General features: G+C 42.8%; 1 protein-coding gene across 1 annotated transcript in view; it reads right to left on the minus strand.

Moving 5' to 3' along the window:
- Positions 1-7034: 7034 nt before the first annotated feature.
- Ptges3 (prostaglandin E synthase 3 (cytosolic)) overlaps positions 7035-20974 on the minus strand; it is a 22702-nt gene continuing 8762 nt past the window's right edge. Inside the window, exons 2-8 of the mRNA XM_013022321.1 lie at positions 15713-15826; positions 15549-15618; positions 13437-13535; positions 11881-11970; positions 10475-10537; positions 9433-9457; positions 7035-8191 (exon numbers count right to left, since the gene is read on the minus strand). Of these exons, the coding sequence (XP_012877775.1) occupies positions 8172-8191; positions 9433-9457; positions 10475-10537; positions 11881-11970; positions 13437-13535; positions 15549-15618; positions 15713-15826 (481 nt within the window). The 3' untranslated portion in view covers positions 7035-8171. The remainder of the gene's footprint in view (positions 8192-9432; positions 9458-10474; positions 10538-11880; positions 11971-13436; positions 13536-15548; positions 15619-15712; positions 15827-20974) is intronic.

Genomic DNA, 20974 nt, shown 5'->3' on the forward strand with positions numbered 1-20974 from the left:
GGCAGGATGCATTCTTACCTGGAAACTCAGAGAATAACACCAGGTGTAGTTAAAGCCAAGACAAAGCACCTAGCTCTGCATAACTTAAAGCCAGACCCCCTGCCTTTACCCTATAAATACCCAACAGCTCAAGGAGCTGTGTGTTTCTCTGGGTGTCTCCTTGTGTGTGTCTGTGTATGTGTCTTTGTGTCCCTCTGAGAGCACCCACACTGTGCTAGAGTGTGCCCCTGCCCTTCAGTTTGTCTGCTTTTTTGTCTGTCTGTTTCCTTGCTTGTTTACTTAATAAAGCTCTGCCAAGTTTTCTTATCATTGGGACTTGTCCAGAAATTCTTATTCTGCTATCAAAGTCAAGAACCCTAAGTGAAGAGTTCCTATATTTAAAGGAGAGCTTCACTAAACCTCACCTCTGTCTAGTGACAAAGTGGTAGAGTACTATAGCCTTGGCAAAAAGAGCTCAGGGACAGATCCCATGTCCTTAGTTTCAGCCACAGACTGAAAAGAAAAAAAAGAAAGAAAAAAAGAATTGGGGCTAGGAAGGTGGCTCAGTGGTAGAGCGCTTGCCTTGCATGCATGAGGCCCTGGGTTTGATTCCTCAGCAACACATAAGCAGAAAAAACCAGAAGTAATACTGTGGTTCAAGTGGTAGAGCACTAGCCTTGAGCAGAAGAGCTGAGGAACATCACCAAGGCTTAGTTCAGGCCCCACAACAGCTAGGGGAAAAAAGCCAGGCACAGGTGGTGCACGCCCCTAATCCTAGCTACTCAGGAGGCTGAGATCGGAGGACCACAGTTCAAAGCCAGCTGGAAATGGTCTTGTACAGGCTCAAGCAGTAAAGCGCTCTCCTTGAGCCAAAGAGCTGAGGGATAACGTCCAGGCCCAGAGTTCAAGCCCCATGACTGACAAAAAAAAAAACAAAACCACGGACTGGGAAGGTGGCTCAGTGGTAGAGTACTTGCCTTGCATGCATGAGGCCCTGGATTCGATTCCCCAACACCAAATAAGCAAAAGAATAAAAAGCCAGAAGTGGTGCTGTGGCTCAAGTGGTAGAGCACTAACCTTGAGCTGAAGAGCTGAGGGACAGCGCTCAGGCCCAGAGTTCAGGCCCCACGACCGGACTCTTCCCCCCCCCCCAAAAAAAAAAACAAAGCCAGCCTGGGCAGCAAAGTCCGTGAGCCTCTTATCTCCAATAAACTACTCAGAAAACCAAAAGTGGTGCTGTGGCTCAAGTGGTAGAGCTCTAGCCTTGAGCTGAAGAGCTGAGGGACAGTGCTCAGGCCCAGAGTTTAAGCCCCATGATGAACAACAAAAAGTCTCACAGATTTTTCTCTCGGCTGACTTTTAACTATTATCCTCAGATCTCAGCCTCTTGAGTAGCTAGCATTATAGGCATGAAACATTGGCATCTGGCAAGATTCAGAATCTTTTTTTTGGGGGGGGGTCTGGTCATGGGGCCTGAACTCTGGGCCTGGGCGCTGTCCCTCAACTCTTTAGCTCAAAACTAGCACTCTACCACTTGAGCCACAGCTCCACTTCATGCTTTTTTCTTTCTGCTTTATGTGGTGCTGAGGAATCGAACCCAGGGCCTCATGCATGCAAGGCAAGCACTCTACCACCGAGCCACCTTCCCAGCCCAAGATTCAGAATCTTTGACCAAAGAATGCAATAAGTTGTTGGTTCCTGCTTAGTAAAGTATAAAGGAGATGCAGAAGGGAGAAGAGGATAAATTTGGATCAACCTCAGATGTAAGAAAATTGCCCAAGGGGCTGGGAAGGTGGCTCAGAGGTAGAGCACTTGCCTTGCATGCCTGAGGCCCTGGGTTCCATTCCTCAGCACCACATAAGCAAAAAGAAAAACCCCAGAAGTGGTGCTGTGGCTCAAGTGGTAGAGTGCTAGCCTTTAGGTGAAGAGCTAAGGGACAGCGCCCAGGCCTGGAGTTCAGGCCCACCACTGGACCCAAAAAAAAAAAAAACAAGAAAATTTCCCAAGCCAGGCTGGTGGTTTACCTCTGTAATCCTAGCTACTCAGGAGGCTGTGCTCTGAGGACCACAGCTTGAAGCCAGCCGAGGAAGGAAAGTTTGAGAATCTTATCTCCAAATAACCACTAGAAAACTGGTACTGGTAGTGGAGCTCAAGTGGGAGAGCATTAGCCTTGAGCAAAAGAGCTCAGGAACAGCACCCAGGTCCAGAGTTCAAGCCCCACAATTGACAAAACAAAAAAATGCCCAAAGGGAGTAATTTTATTTGTGAAATATGGACAGAAAGTAGAAAAAATATTCTAAGCACTTATGTTGGCATTGGCGTAAAAGAGCATGTTCCTTATGTTTAATTAGAGGTAGTTTGAGTGGAGGGAGAGGCAAAAAGCCAGGATAGTGAAGATACAGAGAAACAAGATCCAGGTTTTAAAAGGAACTGTGCCAGGACTTGAACTCAGGCTCTCTCTCATGCAGTCACTTGGCTTTTTCCCTTTTCTTTTTTTTTGTTCGGTCGGTCGTGGGGCTTGACCTATGGGCTTGGGCGCTGTGCCTCAGCTCTTCAGCACAAGGCTAGCATTCTACCGCTTGAGCCACAGCACCACTTCTGGTTTTCAAGTTGTTTATTGGAGATAAGAGTCTCATGGACATTCCTGCCTGGGCTGGCTTTGAACTATGACCCTCAGATCTCAGCCTCCTGAGTAGCTAGGATTATAGGCATGAGCCACCAGAGCCCAGCTCACTTGGCTTTTTCTATTCACAGCCTTTGCTCCTCATTTCTGGCTCACCCATACCCCCTGCCTGGCTTAGTGGACATATCTTCAGGATTTGCCTGCCAAGGCTTGCTCTGATCCAGGATTCTCACCTAGGATTATAGGTGTGAGCCATCAAAGGGCACTGAGCTTAGAGCTTTATTTTTTGTGCTGGAACTAGGGTTTTGAACTCAGGGATTCCTGTTCTCTGTTGTCTTTGTGCTCAAGGCTGACTCTGCCACATGAACCACAGCTCCACTTCCAGCTTTTGTTTTGTTTTTGTTTTGTTTTGTTTTTGGTCGGTCGTGGGGCTTGAACTCTGGGCTTGGGCACTGTCCCTCAGCTCTTCAGCTCAAGGAGAACGCTCTACCACTTGAGCTATAGCGCCACTTCCGGTTTTCTGGTGGTTTATTGGAGATAGGAGTCTCACGGTCTCTCCTGCCTGGGCTGGCTTTGAACCGCGATCCTCAGATCTCAGCCTCCTGAGTAGCTAGGATTACAGGTGTGAGCCACCAGCGCCCGGCTAGCTTTTTTTTGTTGATCTTGAGTCTTGAACTCTGGGCCTGAGCACTGTCCCTCAGCTCTTCAGCTCAAGGCTAGCACTCTACCACTTGAGCCACAGCACCACTTCCAGTTTACTAGCAGTTAATTGGAGATAAGAGTCTCATGGACTTTCCTTGCCTGCTGGCTTTGAACTGTGATCCTCAGAGCTCAGCCTCCTTGAGTAGCTAGGATTACAGGCGTGAGCCACCGGCGGCGCCCGGCTTCCAATTATATTTTTACATTCCTATTTTCACTTATGCACTGCTGTTCCCAAATTTATCATACTGAAAACTCCTATCTCCAATTAACCAGTTTTTGCTGGAAGTAGAGCTGTGGCTTAAAGTAGTAGAAAATGAACTAGCCTTGAGCAAAAAAATCACAGGGAGGGCAGGAGTTGGCTCAGTGGTAGAGTGCTTGCCTTGCATGCATGAGGCCCTGGGTTCGATTCCTTAGCACCACATAAGCAGAAAAAGCCGGAAGTGGCACTTATGGCTCAAGTGGTAGGGCACTAGCCTTGAGCTAAAGAGCTGAGGGGCAGTGCCCAGGCCCAGAGTTCAGGCCCCAAGACCGACAAAAAAAAAAAAAAAAACCTACTCATGAGTCTGAGAGCTTAGGATCATGATTTGATGTCAGCCTGGGCAGAAAAAAATCATTTCCAATAAACTACCAAAAAGCCAGAAAGGGAATCTGGCTCAAGTGGTAAAACACTAGCGTTGAGTGAAAAAAACTGAGGGTCAGCACCCAGGCCCTGAGTTCAAGCCTGAAGACCAACACATACACAAAGACCTAAACTTACTTCAGAATCACCCAGATGTGATTAATGTTCTCATACTCTTTTAATTTCTGACTCAATAGGTCTATGTTAGGGCTTATCTCAGACCCATGAATCCACACAAAGAATCATGTGACTTTGATGACTTGAGAACTGTGGGGGTTCAAAGTAAAACAAGTGCCTAAAGATAAAGGGAACGGGGCTGGGAAGGTGGCTCAGTGGTAGAGTGCTTGCCTTGCATGCATGAGACCCTGGGTTCAATTCCTCAGCACGACATAAGCAGAAAAAAAAGCCGGGAGTGGCGCTGTGGTTTAAGTGGTGGAGCACTAGCCTTGAGCTGAAGAGCTGAGGGACAGCGCCCAGGCCCAGAGTTCAGGCCCCACGACCTAGACCCTATGAAATAAAAGCTCTCTTCTCTTTAACTTGTGACCACAGATACAGAGAAGAAAAAGCCATTGTATTTGAGAGGTTATGAAATTTAGGTTAGAGTTCTGGATAAATTCAATCCAGGTTAACACTATCAGTTTAGGAAAAAAATACCTGTTAAAAGCAAATCAAAAGGGGCTGGGAAGGTGACTCAGTGGTAGAGCACTTGCCTTGCATGCATGAGGCCCTGGGTTCAATTCCTCAGCACCACATAAGCAAAAGAAAAAAGCCAGAAGTGGTGCTGTGGCTCAAGTGGTAGAGCGCTAGCCTTGAGCTGAAGAGCTGAGGGACAACGCCCAGGCCCAGAGTTCAGGCCCCATGACTGAACCCAAAAAAAAAAAGCAAATCAAAAGGGGCTGGGAAGGTGACTCATTGGTAGAGCACTTGCCTTGCATGCATGAGGCCCTGGGTTCAATTCCTCAGCACCAGCTAAAAGAAAAAAGCTGGAAGTGGTGCTGTGGCTCAAGTGGTAGAGCGCTAGCCTTGAGCTGAAGAGCTTAGGGACAGTGCCCAGGCCCAGAGTTCAGGCCCCACGACCGGACCCCCCCCCCCCCCAAAAAAAAAAAAAAAGATTGGCAGTTAACAGTACTGACCACCTGTGTATTATCTGACATTTGGGTCCCAACTGCTTAAGTCTCAATGCCTTAATTTTTAAATTTGTCCAAATTATTGGCACTAACTTGATTCCTTACCACCAACAAATTACTCCTGGAATAGGTTTTTTTTTTTTTTGGGGGGGGGGGTGGTCAAGGGGCCTGAGGGCTATCCCTCAGCTCAAGGCTAGTATTCTACTACCTGAACTTCAGCACCACTTCCAGTTTTCTGGTATTTTATTGGAGATAGAGGTTCATGGCCAGGATGGGAATGTGGCTTAGTGGTTAAGAGTGCTTGCCTAGCATGCATGAAGCCCTGGGTTGGATTCCTTAGTACCACATAAGCAGAAAAGGCTGGAAGTGGTACTGTGGCTCAAGTGGTATAGTGCTAGCCTTGAGCTGAAGAGCTCAGGCCCAGAGCTCAAGCCTCAAGACTGACCAAAAAAGTTTTACAGCCTTTCCTACCGGGGCTTTGAACCAATATCCTCAGATCTCAGCCTCCTCAGTAGTTAGGATTATGTAAGCCACTGGCACCTGGCCTTGGAATAGTATTCTTGAAATGTACAAACTTAGCTATTTGTTTTCAAATTAATATGCTAAGAACCAAAAAAAAGGTATGCAATGTTTTTCACTAGTGACATTCAACATGAAATGATTATTTCAAGGAACAAATCTATTTAGATAAATGCATCTACCATTACAATTAAACCTACAAGTCTTAGTCGCAACCCCAAACTAAATCTAAGGCTTACAGCTTGAATCACCTAGAGCTAGAGTGGAAGTGTGTTTCAAGTAATAGAACTAGCGTAGAGTAAAAAAGCTTAGACACAGTACCAATACATACACACAGGCATGCAACCAGCAAAATGGATGAATGGGTTGACAGTTTAGCTAATGGACTGATTTCCAGCTTTTGTGTTGGCCCTGGGCCTTGAACTCAGGGAGGGCCTGGTTGCTGCCCTAGCTGGACTAGCAATCTACCATTTTAGCCACACCTTTTGGCTTTCTGGTGTTTAACTAGAATAAGTCTCATATTTTCCTACTCAGGTCAGCTCAGAATAAAATTTGATAGTTTGACAGCAGGCCACTGCTGGCTTTCATTTGTAACCCTAGATACTCAGGGGAGATTCAGATAGACAGGCAGGCCAAAAAAAATCTGAGATTCCATTTTCAAAAATAACCAGCCAGGTACCAGTGGCTCACAACTATAATCCTAGATACTAAGGAGGCTGAGATCTGAGGCTCGAAGTTCAAAGCCAGCCTGGGCAGGAAAGTCCTTGAGACTGACTCTTCTCTCAATGACTCACCATAAAACCAGAAATGGTGCTATGGCTCAAGTGGGAGAGCACTAGAGCCTTGAGCAAAAAGCTAGGCTGGAGGCCAAACTATATCCAAGTCCAAAAAGTTTCCCTTCCTTGTAACTAAAAATTATACTATATAGAGCATTACTTTAGCATTTTCCAAAGATTAAGCCATTGAAACACAGGACAGTTCTTCAGCATCTTATAAAAATGGTCGAAGCCAGGTGCAAGTATCTATCCTAGCTACTCAGGAAGCTAAGATCTGAGGACTGTAGCTTGAAGCCAACGTGGGCAGGCAAGTCTGTGAAACTCTTTTAACTCCAATTAATCACAAAAAGAAGGAAGTTGAGCTGTGGCTCAAACGGTAGAGTGCCAGCCTTGAAAATAAAAGCTCAGGACAGTTCCCAGGCCAAAAATTCAAGCCTTAGTACCAAAATAAGTTTTGAGTTTTCATTCTGAATACAGGGAGAAAAAGGCTTTTATTCTAAATATTCATCAATCTGGTATGAGTATCTTGTGTACAAATGCCTCTTCCATCTATTTTTCCCCGTGTCCTCAGAACTTTTGCTGCATGAAACACATGTCCTAAATATATAAAATATTTCTGATACAAAGCTAAAAGAAATACAGAAGCTATGAGGGAATGAAAACTGCCAAAATGCAGAAGCCCAAAAATGTATAGGAGGACAACACATTCAGCTTTATTTCAGTCAAATCACAACACCTTCTTTTCCAGCCACTGCAAAGTGCATCTACAATTTTCTATTACAGATCCACTTTATAAAGGTTTCCTGTGACATTACAGTAAGCCTTTTACTTTTCTTTAAAACAAAGCAGTCCCAATTCTACCTCAAAAGTAAAACTCCATTCCAGTAAATGGTAAATACATGAAAGTACAGTAACCAGACACTTAAAAGGACAGCCAAGAAATCTTCCAACAGTTTATTAGAAAGAATGTAGACATTTAAAAAAATCCCCACTGTCATGAACATAAATTGAGGTTTTTCAGCCCGGTTATAAGCTGAATCAAAAAAAAAAATAAAAAAACCCAATAGTGTATTAACATTTTCTCACTCATTTGCCATACTGACAGTGCAAATACAATCTGGTCTAAAATGTACATACTCTCAAGCAACAATGTACAGCTTTCTTTGTCCTCCATGCTAAGAGATGTAAAAGCTTAAGGGTCAAACAATACCAAATGTATAGGCTTCAAAAACCATCTAATTTAGGGCATTCACTAGTTTTAGCTAAGATACATCTGGAACACTGACAAAGTAATCATTTATATGCGATAATGTGAAGTAATTTTTTCGAAAAATAAACTTTAGTGAAACAATCTTGAAGGATACACCAGAGAAATGACACGGTTTATGTTTAAGGTGTCAGCCAATTTGTTTCAGTCACTTTTGAATCCATGTTCTGGGAATTTAAAATTTATTCATCTTTCTCTAAGTTGAGAACTTCCTATCTTGTCAGTAGCTAAGTTATGAGTAAAGGGAGACTTAGGTGAAATATTTTATTTATCACAATTGCTGTGATCAATTGCCTAGATGGACCTCAACAGCTTCATGAAATCTGGGAAATGTTCATGCATAAGGATATATTGCCTTAGCTGACTTAAAGTAGCCCCATACAATGGCACATTATCAACCCTTAGTGAAGCCTTTTTAAAAAAAACAAACAGGTTGAAAAATGGGTTAAAGAGGCAAATACAGCATCTGCCTTTAGAGCTATCAACTCAGGAATTTTCTCAATTATGAAATCTTGCAGAGAAATTTTCTTTCTCAAAATCCAGGTGATGACAATACTCCTTATTCCAGATCCGGCATTTCTGAAAAGATTTTTTTAAAAAACAATTAGTATAAATTATGAAGGAATACAGGGGCATTAGAACAGAATCTACCAGCACTTGTCTTGTATGCATGAGGCCCTCGGTTCGATTCCTCAGCACCACATAAGCAAAAAGAAAAAAAGCCGGAAGTGGCGCTGTGGCTCAAGTGGTATAGTGCTAGCCTTTAGGTGAAGAACTGAGGGACAGCGCCCAGGCCTGGAGTTCAGGCCCACAACCAGACCCCAAAAAACCCCCAAAACTTCAGAATTGGTAGACCCCGGCCCTCGGAAGTTTTATAGGGAAAATGTATTTCTTGACAAATTCCTCATTAGCTGAAATAATTTACTTTTTTTTCCTGCCAGTGCTGGGCTTGAACTCAGGGTTGGGGCACTGTCTGTGAGCCACTTTGTTCAAGGTTAGCACTCTATCACTTGAGCCACAGAGCCACTTCTGGCTTTTTGTTTTTTTTTTGTTGGTCATGGGGCTTGAACTCTGGGCCTGGGCGCTGTCCCTCAGCTCTTCAGCTCAAGGCGAGCGCTCTACCACTTGAGCTTTAGCATCACTTCTGGTTTTCTGGTGGTTTATTGGACATAGGAGTCTCAGCGTCTTTCCTGCCTGGGCTGGACCACCATCCTCAGATCTCAGCCTCATGAGTAGCTAGGATTACAGGCATGAGCCACCTGTGCCCGGAACCTTTTCTGTTTATATGGAACTGAGGAATCAAAACCAGAGCTTCATGCATGTTAGGCAAGCACTCTATACCTCTAAGTCACATTCAAAACCAGGGCTTCATGCATGTACGCAAGCACTCTACCTCTAAGTCACATTCCCAGCCATCAAATTATTTACTGCACATTGTGTTTTCTAATCAACATCAAAAACTAAAATTTTCTTTCCAAAATTTGACAACGACAGGGAAAGGGCTGGGAAGGTGGCTCAGTGGTAGAGCGCTTGCCTTGCATGCCTGAGGCCCTGGGTTCGATTCCTCAGCACCACATAAGCAAAAAGAAAAAAGCCAGAAGTGGCGCTGTGGCTCAAGTGGTAGAGTGCTAGCCTTGAGCTGAAGAGCTGAGGGACAGCACCCAGGCCCAGAGTTCAGGCCCCATGACTGAACCCCCCCCCCAAAAAAACAAAAAAACTAAATTTTTCTTTCCAAAATTTGACAATGACATCTCTAGATTTCAAATTCCCTGTGATGTAAGACACTACCGCATAAACATATTTTCAACAAAGACACTTACTTTCATCATCACTGTCTTGTGAATCCTGTAGAGAGGAAATACAAAGTTACCCAACTGAAGAAATATTCTTTTCCTAATAGATTTTTTAAAAATTGTATTTCTGACTAAAGAAGCATAAATATGAGTATTTTAAGCCTAGAAATTTCATTATTGGACTTAAGATGTAGTTTACTTAAGGTGATGGGATGTATAATTGAGGACCTATTTTCCTATAAAAACTCACCTTTTGGGGGTAACAATGTTCAAGAGGAAGTGTACTCATTACCTCACTCATGTAACTGTAACCCTCTGTATAGTATCTTTACAATAAAAAATTAAAAAAAAAACAACTCACCTTTTGACTTATTCCTTAAATTTTCTTGTTATTCAATAAAGGGAAAAATGGTTTGACACAAAAAGCCAATAGAGTATCAGAAGATAATGAATTCTAATTCTAGATCCTGAAAGTCTTAAGTATTTCCCAAACCTTTCTGGAAAATATTAACAGGATTCCAGAGGGGGAAATGTTAAAAGACAGTCAATCTATCTACCTGATAGATTCACAATGCCTGTTTATTACAGTAACTGAACACAATCTATACCCCACAGCACTGATTCTAGCCAATGAGCCTAGCACTGTACAAACTCCCAATAAAAAAACATGCTTTTCAACTTACTGTAGCCCTAAAGTCAACTGCTTTACCCCCTAATACAACTTCTAAGGGGGGGAGGGGCATTGCTAAATAAGGATTTGGACTCAGGGTCTTGGCTCTTGCTTTACTATTATTTGTTCACAGTTAAAGGTCTACCATTTGGGCCACCCCTCTAGTCCAGCCATTTTGATTGTTAACTGGGGGTAGTGTCTCGAAGACTTTTCTTCCTGGGCTGGCTTCAAAACATAATCCTCCTGGAGTTTGAGCCACCAGTGCCTGATCTCTAATGAGATGTTCACAGAAAAACAAACTAACAAGTAGCAAAACAACAACAAAAAATCTATACAAAAGGACCTATAAATGCATCTTTCTCATTATCAGTATAAACAGATAAAAGAAGACAGACTTACATCATCTGCTCCATCCACTTCTGGTAAATCTACATCCTCATCACCACCCATGTTGTTCATCATCTATTTGAAGAATAAAAATTAGTTTTAAAGATGGATGTTAAATCAAGTCCTAGTTATTAAAGGGGCACACTCCATTCCCACAAAAACCGAAGAAAAAAACTTTAGTACTTCCTTATAGGTAATTATGCAAAGTCTTGAAAACTTATAAGAAAATAAAGTTTTCCTCAAAGGAAAGTGAATTTTCTTTTTTATTAGTCCTGGGGCTTGAAGTCAGGGCTTGGGCACTGTTCCCAAGAGTTTTTTGCTGAAGGCTAGCACTCTATTACTTGAGCTACAGTGCCACTCCTGGCTGTTTATGTGGTACTGAGGAATCAAACCCAGGGCTTCATGCATGGTAAGAAAACAATTTACCACTAAGCCACATTCCCAGCCCAAAGCAAAGTGAATTTATTAAAATTCATTCAGTAGCATATATAGGGAAACATTAAAATTATACACGAGTCCTTAATCCCCATTTCCTATATAGGGACCAAGAACTGTTCCTTTTTTCTCTACTTTAATTCTGCTATCTATATTACAGTATTCCAATTTAAAGACATAATAAATTATAATATTTAGAGCTGATGTCTTTGGCTCATACCTGTAATCCTAGCTACTCAGTAGGTTGAGATAAGAATGCTATTACCAAGCCAGCTTGGGTAGGAAACTGTGTGAGACTCTCATCTCCAATTAACCAAAAAGAAAAGCTGAAAGTGGAGCTGAGGCTCAGGTGCTACAGTGTCAGCATTAAGTGAAAAAGTTAAGGGACAGTTGTCCTGGCCCTGGGTTCAAGCTGAAATACTGGCAGTGGCAACAGCAACAGCTGCAGTAAAAGGAGGAGGAAGAAGAGGAGGAGGAAAGAAGAAGAGGAGGAGGAGGAGGCGGCAGTGACGGCATGGTGGCAAGAAGCAAGGAGCAGCAGCGGAGGAGGTGGAAGAAGAAGAAAAAGCTGCTATGGGGTCTTGGTGGCTCACAACTATAATCTGAGATCTGAGGATTGCAGTTTGAAGCTAGCCCAGGCAGTAAAAGTCCAAGAGATTCTTATTTCCAATTAATCACCAAAAAGCCAAAAGTAGAGCTGTGCCTCAAGTAATAAGAGTGCTAGCTTTGAGAACTAAAACTCAGGGACACACACAAAAGATGAAGTTAGAAACATTAGTTGTAAACTAAAAATATCCCTATAAAACATTTGAGTATGACTTTACCATTATTGTTATAGCCCTAAAATGTAAAGCCAATTATATTCATGCTGCAAATAATCTGCCTTGATGTGCACACAAACACAGAATGGTTTTGAGAAGGAAGTGTCTATATGAATACATAGTAAATGAATGTACACAGGTAACATGTAGAGAATGACTTACCTCAGAGAAACGATCAAAATTAGACATGTCTTCGTCTGAATCATCTTCCCAGTCTTTCCAATTATTGAAATCCACACTGAGCCAATTAAGCTGCATATGAACACACAAACCTGTTAATCTGTACCTTAAAACATTTTTTTGGGCTGTAGGCTCACACTCATTAAATATTGTTCCATGAAACTTTTATTTTAGTTGTCAAACTTTTATTCATTATTTCTGCTAGTCCTGGGGCTTGATCTCAGGGCCTGGGCATTGTCTCTAAGTCTCTTTTGCTCAAGGTTAGCACTCTGTACTTGAGCCACAGCACAATTTCTGCCTTTTTCTTTGTATGTGGTACTGAGGAATCATGCATGCTAGGCAAGCAATCTACCACTAAGCCACATTCTCAGCCCTTGTTAACCTTTTTTTTTCTTTTTGTCATGGGACTTGAACTTGGCCTGAGCTCTTCAGCTTAAGGCTAGCACTCTACCACCACTTGAGCCATAGTGCAACTTCCAGTTTTCTGGTCATTTATTGGAGATTAAGTCTCATGGACTTTCCTGCCCAGGCTGGCTTTAAACCGCAATCCTCAGATCTCAACCTCCTGAGCAGCTAGGATTACAGGCATGAGCCACCGGTCCCCAGCCTTTTCACCTTTTTTAATACAGAAAAAAATTCACTGGTAGGGGCGGGGAAGGTGGGTCAGTGGTAGAGTGCTTGCCTTGCATGCATGAGGCCCTGGGTTCGATTCCTCAGCACCACATAAGCAGAAAAAGCTGGAAGTGGTGCTGTGGCTCAAGTGGAAGAGCGCTAGCCTTGAGCTGAAGGACAGCACCCAGGCCCAGACTTCAGGCACCATGACTGACAAAAAAAAAAGAAAAAAATTCACTGGTAGAAGTTATTACTGGAATTACTTTATTTGGCAAGCATCTACATTCCCATATGATAGCCAAGTAAATTCTCAGATCTCAGCCTGAGTAACTAGCACTACATGTGTGAACCACCAGTGCCTGGATATATATATATATATATTTTAATCAATGTACTATTCCATTTTATCTCCTTACTTCCTCCTCCTCTTTTACTTGCAATAGGATCTAATTTGACCTTGTCTGGAATTGATAGATCCTCCTGCTCTCTCTACCTTCTGGTTCAGGTAAATGCCAACTACACTTTTTGTGTTGTGCTGGGTACATCCTCAGCTCCTAAATCTATCTCTTGAATATAAAAGATTTTGCTTCTACTAGTGACCACAACTGATGGATAAGTTGAAAGGCATATGGAATACGAGCCATGGTACTTAGTGGATAAGTAATGTTTTCATAACATTTTTCCAATCCTGGGGCTTGAACTCAGGGCCTGGGCACTGTCCCTGAGCTTCTTTTCCTCAATGTTAGCATTCTACCACTTGAGCCACAGCACCACTTCCAGCCTTTTCTGTTTATGTGGTACTGAGGAATCAAACCCAAGGCTTCACGTGTGCTAGGCAAGCAGTCTACTACAAAGCCACATTCCTAGCCCTTTCATAAACCTTGAAAAATAAAAAAATAAAAAAAAATAAGAAAGTGAAAACCTACCTTTGCCCTTTCTTTTGTTAACCTAGGCCATGACTGGCCAGATTCTCCTTTTCTTAAACAACATAAAATTGATCTGTCTGTTCTTTTATGCTTGGAATCCTAAAAAGAAAAGCACCAATTAAATCTTCAGGACTACTACAGGATGAAAATAGCTTGTTTATTATATCTTTTTGTTTGTGGTACACATATTCAAATTTAGTAAGAAAGACAAGTAACCTATACTTGATATACATTCAGCCTTTTTTGTTTTGGGCATGTCCACATGCACCTACTGAGGCTGGTGTCCCTAACTCTCACATTTATCTGCCTGGTGGCTTCAAACCTTGTTCCTCAGATTTCAGCCTTGTAAATGAACTACTAGTACCTGGTCCTGCTACTGTTTTCACAGTCTCACTCCAATGAATAAAAATTCTTCCCTTAGCCTCCCAAGTGCTGAGAATTATAGGTGTGGTGTGTAAGTGCTCTCATGCCCAACTCTTTGTTTTTGTCCGTTGTGGGGCTTGAACTCGGCCTGGACACTGTCCCTGAGCACTTCAGGTCAAGGCGAGTGCTCTACCACTTGAGCCAAAGCACTACTTCTGGCTTTTTGTTCCCCATTTATGTGGTGCTGAGGAATCGAACCCAAGGCCTCATGCATGCAAGGTAAGCGCCGAGCAACCACTGAGCCACCTTCCCAGACCTCTTGCTTAACTCTTATTGCTCTACTATTTGAGCCACAGTGCCATTTCAGGGATTTTTTTTAATTTAATTTTTTATTGTGAAAATACTGTACAGAGGGGTTACAATTACATGGGCAAGATAATGAGTACATTTCTTATCAAGCATTGTAGCCTCCTACTTTGTTTCCCCTTCCCATCCTCCCCCCACCCCCACCAAAGTTGTAAAGTTCGTTTTCAACATAATGACTTGTACTTATCGTCGCACATTTCAGGGATTTTTAAAAAAAAGTTTATTGGAGATATGAGTCTCAAAGACTTTCCCAATCCTCAAATCTCAGTTCCCCAAGTAGGTAAGATTATAGGTGTGAGCCACCAGCACTCCACAGTAGCTCTTATTTATTTTTTGAAGGTCCTGGGGCTTGAACTCAGGGCCTGGGCACTATCCCTGAGCTTCTTTTGCTCAAGGCTAGCACTCTACCCCTTGAACCACAGTGCCTTCTGGCCTTTTCTGTTTGTTTATGTGGTATTGAGGAATCAAATCCAGGGCTTTATGCATGTTAGGCAAGCATTCTACCACTATACCATCTTCCCAGCCCTAGTAGCTCTTATTTCTTTTTTTTCTTTTTTGTCAGTCATGGGGCTTGAACGCTTGGGCACTGTCCTTGCACTCTTCAGCTCAAAGGCAAACATTCTACTGCTTGAACCACAGCGCCACCTCCAGTCTTCTAGTGGTTTATTGGAGATAAGAGTCTCATGGACTTTCCTTCCTGGGCTGGCTTTGAACTGTGATCCTCAGATCTCAGCCTCCTGAGTAGGATTACAGGTGTGAGCCACCAGCACCCGGCCTAGCTCTGATTTCTCTTTTTTGAGTCCAGTCGTGGGGCCTGAACTCTGGGCCTGGGCACTGTCCCTCAGCTCTTCAGCTCAAGGCTAGCGCTCTACCACTTGAGCTACAGCGCCACTTCTGGCTTTTTTCTTTTTTCTCTGGCTTTTTTCTTTTTTCTTATGTGGTGCTGAGGAATCGAACCCAGGGCCTTGAGCATGCAAGACAAGCGCTCTACCACTGAGCCACCTTCCCAGCCCTAGCTCTGATTTCTTTACAGATTAAAATGTCCTTGACTACTAACAAGTTTACACTACCCAACTGCAAACCCTACAAAAGATCCTAGTTAAACCTAGTGCTTTTATCGTTCCTGTGCAAAGTGAATTAAACCTTGAAAAATATGTAATATGATACTAGTACAGAACAGTTAAAAGACTTTTAGGTAAGATAAGGAATCCTTTAAGACTACTGCTGAATTCAAACAACAGTAGGAAGACCTAAGTAGAAAAGGAAAATAGTACAAGATGTAAGTAGTCTTTAAACTATTATCATAAACAGAATTAGTTCTTCCTGCAATAACACTTGACACACATTTCCTTATACCTTAAAACAAAAGAGTGGCTTACTTACGTTTGGATCAATACAGTGAAAAAGATCAATTTCATTTAAATGTTTAAAATTGTCACTCCCTCCAAGACAACTGTATGTAAAAAAAAAAGTTTCAGTTAAAATAAAACAACAACAACAAAAAATTCAGTTGCTCGAAATTCCAATGATGTAAAATAGTAATTTACCTGAAAGTAAGTTTGGATTTTTCAAAGTTTACATTAACATCTTTACTGTCTTCAACACAAAATTCAATGAAGACATAGTCCCTTCGATCGTACCATTTCGCAGAAGCAGGCTGCCTACAAAGGGAGAAAAACCAGAAAGTCAAGCTGCAATTCATTAACTAAGTATTTACATACCTCCATGTTTGGCACATAATGTTTCTCTACTCCATGGTAACATCATTATCTTTACTTTTCCTCAATAGCTATATTCCAACTTAAAAGTAAGCTCTAACAAAGTTTAGATGAACATCAGTTTCATAAGGGTTTTTGTGACAAGTGTTTTAGAATGTCTAAAACGAACATTAAAGGCAAATACACTCAAGTATGGTTGATTAACAGACACAATGAAGATCATGTGCAAAAGAATTTTCTTTAGGCAAGTTACTTGACATAAATGTTTAGTCCTGGCTACCTAGGGGCTTGATGCAACAGTACCATACTTCTTGGGCTGGGAAGGTGGCTTAGTGAGTGGTAGAGTGCTTGCCTTGCATGCATGAGGTCCAGCGCTACATAAGCAGAAAAGGCTGGAAGTGGCGCTGGGCTCAAGTGGTAAAGTGCTAGCCTTGAGCTGAGGGACAGCGCCCAGGTCCAGAGTTCAGATCCCACAACTGACCAAAAAAAAAAAAAAAAAAAGCACGTATTTCTCTTTTTGGTGCTTGTACTGGGGTTTGAACTCAGGGCTGGGGCACTATCCCTGAGCTGTTTTGCTCAAGGTTAGCACTCTGCTGCTTGAGCCCCAAGTCCACTTCCAGCTTTCTGGTGATTGTCTGGAAAGACTCTCATGGACATGCCCAGCCTAGCCTGACTTTGAAGTGTGATCCTCAGATCTCAGCCTCCTGAGTAGCTAGGATTATGGACATGAGCCATCAGTGCCCAGTTATCCCTGAGGTTTTTTTTTTTGCTTGAAGCTAGCACTCTATTGCTTGAGCCATAGATCCACATTTGGCTTTTTGGTGGTTTACAGATAAGTCTTATAGACATTTCCTGCTTAGCCTGGCTTGAACCATGATCTTCAGATCTCAGAATCCTGAGTAGGATCACAGGGGTGAACCACACTGGTGCCATCCTGACATATGTTTTACTAATTATTGTGCTCTCAGATGTGTTATTTTCAAACTGAAGTTTTTTTTTTATTAACCCTGTGCATTAGCATCATTTTCCCAACAGACAAATGTACTGCAACACATGTGCAAATAAAAGACATGGATATGGTTTTTACTATCTCTTGGTGGCAGTGTTGGCCTAGTATACATAACAAGGTTCTAGCTTGGAGCTCCAACACTATCTAAATCCAAAATGACCTAATGAATAAAAATATTAACAAATGAGGGCTGGGAAGTTGGCTCAGTGGTAGAGCACTTGCCTTGCATGCCTGAGGCCCCAGGTTTGATTCCTCAGCACCACATAAGCAAAAAGAAAAAAGCCAGAAGTGGCGCTGTGGCTCAAGTGATAGGGCACTAGCCTTGAGCTGAAGAGCTGAGGGACAATGCTCAGGCCCAGAGTTCAGGTCCCACAACCGGACCAAAAAAAATAAAAATTAACAAATGATACTCCTTTGCAAAATTCATTTTTCCTCTGGAGCACTTTATTCTAAGAAATTGTTTAAAAATCTATTCAATTAAGCAACAAGAGCTGGGCACCTGTGGATCACTTTTTTTTGGTCGGCTGTGGGGCTTAAGGTCTGGGCCTAGGCACTGTCCCTGAGCTCTTCAGCTCAAGGCGAGCGCTCTACCACTTGAGCCACAGCACCATTTATATCTATGGCTCACTTCTGCAATCCTAATTAAGAGCCTGAGATCTGAGGATCTAGGTTTGAGGCTATCCCAAGCAGCAAAGTCTCTGATTAACATCTCCAATTTACCCACAGAAAGGTGTAACTGGAGTGCTAGCCTTGAATGGAAAAAGCTAAAGGACAGCACACAGGTCCTGAGTTCAAGCCCTAACCAGCCCCAGTAGCACTGCACACCATGCACACCCACAGCCTGATGTGATGTCTGTTTCTTTCTTTGCCAGTCCTGGGGCTTACCCTCAAGGTTTGGGCACTGTCCCTGAGCTTCATTTCCATCCCCATCCTGATGTAATGTTTCTTGTATTTGTAATCCCAGCAATAGGTAAGCTGATGTCAGGATGGACTGTATAGCAAAACACTAATCTACCCAGGCATTAAAGACTGTAAGGCAGGGCTGGGAAGGTGGCTCAGTGGTAGAGTGCTTGCCTTGCATGCATGAGGCCCTGGGTTCGATTCCTCAGCACCACATAAGCAAAAAGAAAAAGCTGGAAGTGTTGCTGTGGCTCAAGTGGTAGAGCGCTAGCCTTAAGCTGAAGAGCTGAGGGACAGCACCCAGGCCCAGAGTTCAGGCCCCACGACCGGACCCAAAAAAAAAATAATAATAAAGACTGTAAGGCTCTTTTTTTTTTCCAGGCAGAAAAGAGCTTATTAGGGGGAAAGCAAACTGCCCGCCTGCACAAAATGGAGACATGCAGAGAAAGTGAGGGGAAGGAAAAAGAAAGAGCTGTGAGATTCTTATCACCAATAAATTATTAAAAAGCCAGAAGTAGAGCTGGCTTAAGTGGTAGAGCGCTCGCCTTGAGTTGAAGAGCTGAGGGACAACGCCCAGGCCCAGAGTTCAAGCCCCACAACCGACAAAAAAAAAAAAAAAGACCAAAGAACAACAATTAAATCCAAGTCTGATATTGGTTGTCATGTTATCTAGGATCCTAGTACTCTGGATATTGAAATCTGAGAATTCAAAGCAAGGCTGGGCTGAAGTCAATGAGACTATCATCTCCAATTAAATGGCAGAAAACTAAAACTGGGGGCATGGCTCAAGTGGTATAGACTGGATGGGTAGAGGGAGTTAATAGCATCAGGCTTGTAGTTTTATGCCTCTGTTCTGGCATGCGTGCACACACATCCACACCCCCCACACAAAAAGATCTACTTTTATAAATCTTTACAGGACTGCAAATATGGTAACATGGTAAGCATAAGATAGAAAAATACTTCAACTTTTTTTTTTTTGGCCAGTCCTGAGGCTTAAACTCAGGGCCTGAGCACTGTCCCTGAGCATTTTGCTGAAGGCATAAAAAGCTACAATGACACTTCTGGCCTTTTCTGTTTATATAGCACCAAGGAATTGAACCCAGGGCTTCACACATACTAAGCAAGCACTCTACCACTGAGCCACCTTCCCAGCCATTTTAATCTATTTGTGTGTGTCTGCATGTTTGTTTAAGTACACCAGTCCTGGGGTTTGAACTCAGGTCCTGGACTCTGTCCCTGAACAACTTTGCTCAAGGCTGGCACTCTACTTCTTGAACTACAACTCTTTGAGCTATGCCCTATAGCCCCATGCTATAGTACTTGATGTACATCAAGATTTTTTTTTTTTGGGCTAGATATCAGTAGTTCACACCTGAGCCACTGATGAGATCAGGAAGATCTTGCTCAACTTAGGTCAGCTCAGGGATAAGTCCTTGAGCTCCATTTCCAATTGCTCATAGTTCAAAACCCCACTACTCTCAAAATAAAGCAAAAAGTCCTTTTATGAGCTTATTAAACTTTATTAGATTAACTTATTAAATTATTAGATTGTAAGACTAATGTACCTGTACGTTTCATGCTTGCTGGCAGGTAAACACTCTACCACACTAAGCCACATTTCCAGCCCTCTATAAACATTTATAATGAGACTACTTTAAGATTTATAGCCTAGGGGCTGGGAAGATGGCTCAGTGATAGAGTGCTTGCCTTGCATGCCTGAGGCCCTGGGTTCGATTCCTCAGCACCACATAAGCAAAAAGAAAAAAGCTGGAAGTGTTGCTGTGGCTCAAGTGGTAGAACGCTAGCCTTGAGCTGAGGGACAGCGCCCAGGCCCCAGAGTTCAGGCCCCACGACCGGACCCCTCCCCCCCCAAAAAAAGATTTACAGCCTAGATGCACTAATCTTTTATATACCTCAAAATACATTTGTGTGTGTGTGTGTGTGAGGCTAATCCTGGGGCCTGAACTCAGGGTCTGGGTACTTTCCTTGAGCTCCTTTTGCTCAAGGTTAGCACTCTACCACTTGAGACACAAATGGCCTTTTCTATTCATGTCGTATTGAGGAAATTAACCCAGGGCTTTATGTGTGCTAGACAAGCATTCTATCACTAACTAAACCACATTCCCAGCCCACCTTTAAATTTTTTTTTTTATTGAGATAAGGTCTTCCTATGCAGCCCAAGCTGGTCTTCAACTGAACATTCTATTCCCATGCTCTCCTGAATACTGAGGTAATAGGTATGTGTCACCACACCCAGCCTCCAAAGTATCATTAAATATCAAGATATATGATGGGTGCTGCTGTCTCACACCTATAATCCTAGCTATTTTAGAGGCTGAGATTTTAAGATTACTATTTGAAGTCAGTCTGGGCAGAAAAAAAACATTGAGACTCTTTATCTTCAATTAACAAGCAAAAATGGCATCAGTGAAAAAAAGCAAAGAGCCTAAGCCCCAGGATAACACATAAACTTGCATGCAGTGTGCATGTGAGCCCAGGCTGGCCTCGAACTCTCAATCCTCATGCTTTAGATTCCTTAGGGTTGTGATTACAGACCTGCACTAACATACCCAGGTAGAAGTACTGATTTTAAAAATAAAAAACAAAACTAATATTTAGTAAAGAAATTATCAGGGCTGGGAAGAATTTATCTGTGGTAGAGTGCTTTCCTTGCAATGCATGAGGCCCTGGGCTCGATTCTTCAGCACCACATAAGCAGAAAAGCTGGAAGTGGCCCTGTGGCTCAAGTGGTAGAGCACTAGCCTTGAGCTTAAGAGCTGAGGGGCAGCGTCCAGGCCCAGAGTTCAAGCCCTATGACCAACAAAAAAGAGAACTGGTACATTTATTTCTATTGGTAGATGCTATCAAAGGCCCTACCTATAAGTGTCTGAAAGCAACCTCATTCTTTGCTCAGAGAAAGCCCAAGATGCTTTTAAAATTTCAGGTCTGTCCAGCAGTTGTACTAAGTTTTTTCTGGAAAGGCAATCTGAACAAACAGGATAGAATCATACTTCCTAAGGTAATGTTATGATGGACCAGAACCTCAGAAGAATGCATAAAGCTGCTGCTGCCTTAGAGCATTTAAAATCTGGGGGGAGGGGCTGGGAAGGTGGCTCAGTGGTAGAGCGCTTGCCTTGCATGCATGAGGCCCTGGGTTCGATTCCTCAGCACCACATAAG

The sequence above is a fragment of the Dipodomys ordii genome, unplaced genomic scaffold, assembly GCF_000151885.1.
Source record: "Dipodomys ordii isolate 6190 unplaced genomic scaffold, Dord_2.0 Scaffold3, whole genome shotgun sequence".
In the NCBI taxonomy this organism is placed as follows: domain Eukaryota; kingdom Metazoa; phylum Chordata; class Mammalia; order Rodentia; family Heteromyidae; genus Dipodomys; species Dipodomys ordii.